The 7529-nt window shown below is 30.8% G+C and overlaps 1 protein-coding gene across 1 annotated transcript in view; it reads left to right on the top strand.

Moving 5' to 3' along the window:
- The first annotated feature begins 3177 nt into the window (after nucleotides 1–3177).
- Nucleotides 3178–7529, top strand: part of LOC117114501 (ATP-binding cassette sub-family A member 3-like) — a 31459-nt gene continuing 27107 nt past the window's right edge. Inside the window, exons 1-4 of the mRNA XM_033258169.1 lie at nucleotides 3178–3330; nucleotides 4006–4085; nucleotides 5440–5513; nucleotides 6713–6744. Coding sequence (XP_033114060.1) covers nucleotides 4029–4085; nucleotides 5440–5513; nucleotides 6713–6744 — 163 coding nt within the window. The 5' untranslated portion in view covers nucleotides 3178–3330; nucleotides 4006–4028. The remainder of the gene's footprint in view (nucleotides 3331–4005; nucleotides 4086–5439; nucleotides 5514–6712; nucleotides 6745–7529) is intronic.

The raw sequence follows: 7529 nt of genomic DNA, 5'->3' as shown, positions 1-7529 counted from the left end.
TGGTGACTTTATTGTCTGAACAGGTTCTGAGAAAGATTATATTACTAATAAAATAATTCATATGATGCACGAATATATATTATTAATATTATTAAAAATTTACGAATGTGTGGAATCAGATCATATGCCATTTATTGTTATGCTTAGGTTTAAAAATATTAGTAAATTGAATAATATTGAAGAATTGGGTGATTCTAATGAAATAAATATATTTAAATGGTCTGAAAGCTATGTTGGTGCATCCCGAGCATGATCAGTGGTGGCGCCAGCGTCTGAATTCTGGGGACAATTCATTTTGTTATCTCCCCTACGAATTGTGTTTTTTGTTTTCTTTTATGGAGAGGAAAAGTGGGGGAGGGGAGGGGTGGGGAAGGAGACAACAAAATTATTTGGGGGAAAATTCTCCTTTTCCCTTGCTAGCGCCGCAACTGAGCACAATGGAAGAATGATATCATTTATCAAACTTATTTATCATGAAATTATGAATGCTCTTTGTGAAAACAATGTTGACATTGCAGGCTTTTTTTATGTCAAATCTTTGATGTAAAGGTATCAGATACACACAGAAAGGTAAACCCTCAACACATACACAGAGAAACAGATAGTTCGGTAAAGAGTGCATGGATCTCAAAACGCAGGTTAAGAAGAATCTAAAGAATTTTATACTTATGCACACACAAAATATCACTAGATACCTAAAAGAAAAATAAAAAAAAGAAAGAAAACAATATAAAATGTAACTAAAGCGTTAAACATTAACATTAATATTTCTATAAAAAAAAATTATATATGAAAATTTTGTAGGCCTAATGATTACAATCAAATAATAATAACGTTCATTTCATGTATTATACTAATTGATCACATGATTGTATTAATTAATAATAATATTTCTAAAATAATGATATATAAAAAGTCTTTATAAATGGTTATGACAATAAATAACCTTTAAACTATGCATCACCATAATGACGTAAAAAAATATGTAGAGCATGCCTTAAGTGTTGCCTGTACGCATGCGCGTGTGGTGATCCATTATTATAAAATATACAACACACAATCAGGTGTTCTCTTGTTATACAACACACAATCAGATTGCAGGCCTAACAAAGCCGCTTCCTTCCTTTTTAAAATATTATGTCGGTGAAAGATAAAGCCACTTATAGCAGAAAATTCCTAACAAATCCTCCTTTCAGTATTAGCGCTAGCTATTGTTACTCGATGGTGTCGTTAGCAAATACAATAAATGAGACCATATCACATGATGGATTGATGACGCAGTTTCAACGAAATTGATTAATTGAATCATAAATCAGTATTGAGTCATATATATAGGCCATAATCAAGACATATTTTTTTAAATCTAAGAAATATAAGATGTATATTTCTTCCTAATTATATAAATTTAAATTATATAACCATCCCATTAAAAAACTATTTACATTCACCAATAATATTTCAAAAAAAAGTTCGCGAAACTAGGATATAAACATAGTCTCATCTTATTATCCGTTTACAAATATTAGCTACTCTGCTACTGCTGCTGCTGCTGCTACTACTACTATTTATTACTCGTAGATAAATATAAATATTATGTGATATGCTATGTCCTGTTATAATGTGATATGAACAAATCTTATTTATTTAATATTTCATTGTATCAACTTAAATAATATAAATGGACTGTAGCAGCAACAAGTGGTTTTCTAACCGAAACTTGTATAGGCGGGCCGCAAACATTAGAGGTTTCTTTTTTATATAGGCCTATTTTTCGCAGGCCTCAACAAAAATGCCGTCGCCTGCTTCGTGGTACGGGCCGCATTTTGCCAACCTTCGGTCTAAAAATACATTCTAGTGAATTCATTATTTTTCATTTGAGAGTATAATTATATTTTTTCTTTTTTTTACATGTTCTCGGACACACATTTTTGTAAGATTTTAATAACATGATATTTTATACTGTCTTATAAACCTTAGGATTTAAACCAAGTATTATCGCTGAGCTATCGTTATAGAGACTCACACGTCACATGCCACTATTTTATTCAAGGCAGAATATATAATTCATGAATGCATATGAAGTTTGTTCACCTTCGATCGGTCAGCAGTTGTATGGGCTGTTGCAGGTAATACAATGAAGTTAAGAGCACGGCATTAATCCCATGGAATGAAGATCTTAGATTCTACTACAAAAGTCCAATAATACAACGGATTTATTTCTATTCCGTGAAAAAACCTAACTCATATTAGGTATATACATAATGTAAATATATATAAAGTACTTATTTGTTTAAAACAAACCATGGCGACCGCCTGCGTTTATTGACCGGCCCGCTATATAAATATAAACCTACAATAGACTGGTATTTGATGTAATGTGAAGTGAAGTAGGTAAAAGGACAGTCAGTAGACATGTCCATGAGTTGAAATTCAGTTAATGGTACCAGTGGGGTTGTGGGTGGAGAATTTTGATTGGTGGAATTATTACCCTTTACATAGAACACCAGATGACTCTCCAATATTAGCGAAAAATCATACATGCACTGATGGACCTCACGAGGTGTGCCCAAAATACTAGATGATGATGATAATAATAAAATATTAATGACGATGATAATGATCACGATGATAAAGATTTCAATATCGATAATAAAAATAACAGGCCCTAATAATAATATTAATATATGAATAATAGCCCAAGTTATCAAATATTAAAATATAAAACATAATAATAATATAATGATGATAATAATAATTTCAATGTTGTTAATAATAACAATAACAACAACAAAAACAACAATAATAATAATAATAATAATAATAATGATAATGATAATCATAATAATAATAATAATAATAATAATAATAATAATGATAATGATAATGATAATCATAATAATAATAATAATAATAATAATAATAATAATAATAATAATAATAATAATAATAATAATATCAAATAATTCAGACAAATTATTCCAGTGTTTGTAGGCGTGCCTGAAAATTATTTACATTAGATTTATTTTAGTTGATCAAGTAATGTCGCCACGGAACTCTACAACTCAGGATAATAAGACAAGTAGCTAACTAATCATGAATATTCATAGAATTACGACTCCTACTATACTTAAGTATTTGGCCAATCACAGGGTACGGAGTACATTTATAATACCGCGGTCAGTAGGCTGAGTATTCATTCATTACAGCGAGCGCTAGTAGTAACACTCGCTGGACTGTCACCGTAAACAAGAAGTGTTTCAGGAGACTTTGACTTGACCAAATATTATTTATCATCAAACTACATACAGGGCCGAGCTGCTGTGTAAAGAGGTAGATACAAATTTTTGTCTTGTGAAAACTAGGATATTTTACCAGTTATCTTGTGAAAATTTTATTAAAAGATTCATGCCGGTAGCAGGCACCAGGCTATAACATATGACCCGTCTCGTTATCATCATTATTTTATATCCCCATGCTCTTCTGACCACGGAGCAAGCAGTTTCGAGTCATGACTTGCGCAGGAGCGTTCCCCACTTTTCATAATCCTCCACATTCATTGAACTGTCTTCCTTTTCTAAGAACATAAATATTTTTCCTCTTTCGGTTTGACCATTCATGGCCATCCCCCCCCCCCAATCTCACCCTTACTGTCTAACGGTTGAGGATGAAACCTTATAGACTTTAAACAGTATTTAAGGTCATCGCAAAGAAAATATTAATTACCTTATCCAACCAAGTCAGTTCACTTCCTTATTCCTAAAATCAACATTCTCCATGACCCCCTTGGGTTTCTAGGCCTCGTAAACCCTAGCTTGGAAAAATTTCGATGCCAGTGGTTTGTTGTAGTTGTTGTTTATTATTGTTATTATTATCATCATCATCATCATCATCATCATCATCATCATCATCATCATCATTATTATTATTATTATTATTATTATTATTATTATTATTATTATTATTATTATGTAATAGTTAATAGATTTGTTAATACTTATTTTTCAGGTGGCACATTTCGCCACACCACGATGGGGTTCAAACTTAGGCAATTCAAGTTGCTGCTATGGAAAAACTGGCTGCTGCAGGTTGGTATCTTTTAATTAAAACGACATGTGGGGGGGGGGCACGCCCCTCCAAAAATTACTCGCTCCCCCAGTACCCACAAAGAAAATCACTTGCAAGTAGTTAAAAATCACCTTATTTTGCGAGTTAATGCCACTCAACTGATCATCGCACTCCCACCCCTACTTCACCTTCGCGCCCCTCCCCCTTTCAGTACCTTATTTCAAGACTTCTAGATACGGCACTGTAAAACGGTGCACTGAATGATGACCTAAAGTGTCTTTTATTGTTCATCATCAAGACTTCATCATCATCATCATCGGAGTGATAGGTTTTCATTCTATGAAAGAAACTTGACACGGCATTTATATGACTATTGTGCGATAGTTGTCAATCTCAGCTGACGTAATATTCAACGTTTAACTAAATTAGAATTTGAATAAACAAATAATCTTCATATCAAATGCATTTCTACACATTTTGATGGCTTGTGATTTAGGTTGCACTCATACAACATCACTTTGATGACTGCGGTAATATAGATATTCCACATAAGCTTTAATTTCACCTTCCCCAAATAAATCACTCACCTAAACAAATTAAGGCATGTGTTATATTCTCACATACATTAACCACTGTACTTTTAAAAAGCAGAGAAGGGTCAAGAACCATCAATGACGGTTTGATAGGCAGCCGTTCCAAGCATCTTAATTAAAGTCCCAGCATTCTAATTAAGATACAATTTTTAGTGAACATAACTGCGAGGAGTAGTCTTATAACAGTATTACCTGCAATGCTACTTTTACTATCGCCTCCGCATGATATTCCATTATTAATATATCACTTAGTGTAATAATATATATTTTAATATATAATATTTGTACAAAAATGATTAGTAAATGGCTTGCATTGAATATTGATGGAGCCCTACATTCATACCTGATGATAGTATGTGTAAAGGGTATGCTGCGTAAATGTATCCGCCTGGGTTGAAATTAAAACGATATGAATGACGAGCATCGACACTTTAAAGGCAAACCATAAGTTTCGTCCACACGGAACTGTTGTCTCTTAAAAGAAGTCCACTGTGTGAATGGTAGAAAAAATAATAGATTTATAGTAAGTCCTAAAAGTGCTGAGTTTTCTCATCATTCAAAATATATTAGGCCTACTCCATGATTTAATTCTCTCGTCAAAATAATTTAGTTAAAAAAATTATTTTTTTTTCAATTGAATTTATATAATCTTTACTTCATAAAACAACATATAAAATATAAAGTAAAAGATAAAAGATATATATCATATATAAGCATAAACTCTTATAAATATTCAAGCATGTCGTAACGTTTTAAATCATTTTTTTTCTTTCTTTCATAGCTCCGTAGGCCAGTTGGGACAGTGTTTGAAATCCTTGTTCCTTTGTGTTTCGCAGCGTTGCTGTTAATGGCAAGGTATATAAAATGATGTCTTTAAATATTTATTTATCTATTTTTAAATCTAATCGAGAACAATTTTAATATATTAGACTGTACATGGTACTCGATAGTATTTGATACAATAGCGTAGTTACAATATTCCAGAATTGTATATGATGATTTTTTTTTTCCTACTAAGAATGTGGTGTCAGAAAACATGTGATAGTGGTAGTCCCACTAATCCCCTCACTATTTCTATTAATCGTTTTTCAGGTCATATTCTAAATATTCTGAATAATACAATTCTAGGAAAATTTGAAACTGGATTAAATTTAATTGATTATGTTTCATTGTTGACCTATTTTTTTTTAGCTTAAGAGTTTAGTCACTATTATCCTTGTGGTTTGACATCATGGAATATCCTGTCAGTGCCATGGATGGGCTGTGATTCCGGCAAAATAACTTCCGCTTGACCTTCAGTTAGAATTAAGATTTGCTTACGTCACACTGTGCATATAAAGTTCTATCTAACCGTTGGGCTGTGTCTCTGCTTTAATTACATCATTACATTGTTCATATCATCATAACCATATACAAACCTTTTAGAGATATAAACGTATATCACTAAAATGGTACTTTCATACCACATTCGGCCTAACAATTTAATGCAAGCGTAAAGTGTGAGTCACCTCAAGTTACTTACATAAACATCAATCTATTTTACAAATAGCTTGTAAATATAAGGGTTTTATTTGTATAACTGTTATATATTAGTGCATAGCAAACATTGTATGTTGATATATGAAATTTATTAGATGACAAATATGTATTCTGGGTGTTGGCCATAGCTACTACGAAAAAAGCATCTTAATTTGTTATATATTCATAGCTTAATATTTAATATTTTATAATAGTTATTAATAGAGACACATTAAAAAAAAATTCTATGAATTTTAATATCAAGAGCATTTTAATATTATAATATAATACGATATAATATAATATAATATAATATAATATAATATAATATAATATAATATAATATAATATAATATAATATAATATAATATAATATAATATAATATAATATAATATTTAAATGCTCATGTTTGATTTAATATCACTATGTTTACTGGAGATAATATACATACATACACATTAATAATTTAATGCAAATATATATGTAATATACCATAAAAATTATATAATTTTCTTTTTTCCTTATTTGCTTTCAGAATACTTATAAAGTCTGAAGTAAAGTGTTTTGGTAAGTTCATTCATAACAAAACATAATCAGGTATGTTACAGTAGTATGTGAGCATGTGTATGTGAATGTGAATGATGTGGAATGGCTCTGAATAATGGTGGGTGCGGAGTATGAAGTTCGCTATTGATCATTGTTTAATGATCATGCAGTTGCGTAACGAGTATGGGCTCTCAGAGGGGGGAAGGGGAATTAGTAATATAAGTATAATACTATAATAATAAGTAATACTTGGATCTTTCCTATAATTTTATGTAAAGCGCATAGAGGCACTGTGCAATATGCGCTATAAATGTAACTTATTATTATTATTATTATTATTATTATTATTATTATTATTATTATTATTATTATTATTATTATTATTATTATTCCAAGTGGCCCCTCGTAATCGATTTCTAAAATGCATTTGAACTGTCTTCTTTTCTAAGAACATAAATATTTTTCCTCTTTCGGTTTATTACCTGCAATGCTACTTTTACTATCGCCTCCGCATGATATTCCATCTGTCTCTTATACACATCTCCCTTACTGTCTAACGGTTGAGGATGAAACCTTATAGACTTTAAACAGTATTTAAGGTCATCGCAAAGAAAATATTAATTACCTTATCCAACCAAGTCAGTTCACTTCCTTATTCCTAAAATCAACATTCTCCATGACCCCCTTGGATTTCTAGGCCTCGTAAACCCTAGCTTGGAAAAATTTCGATGCCAGTGGTTTATTTATATTATTATTATTATTATTATTATTATTATTATTATTATTATTATTATTATTATTATTAT

The sequence above is a fragment of the Anneissia japonica genome, unplaced genomic scaffold, assembly GCF_011630105.1.
Source record: "Anneissia japonica isolate Jap-2015-1 unplaced genomic scaffold, ASM1163010v1 scaffold284978_len400890_cov162, whole genome shotgun sequence".
Classification (NCBI taxonomy): domain Eukaryota; kingdom Metazoa; phylum Echinodermata; class Crinoidea; order Comatulida; family Comatulidae; genus Anneissia; species Anneissia japonica.
Note: the sequence above shows the minus strand (reverse complement) of the source record. Positions and strands in the feature narration are given on the sequence as shown.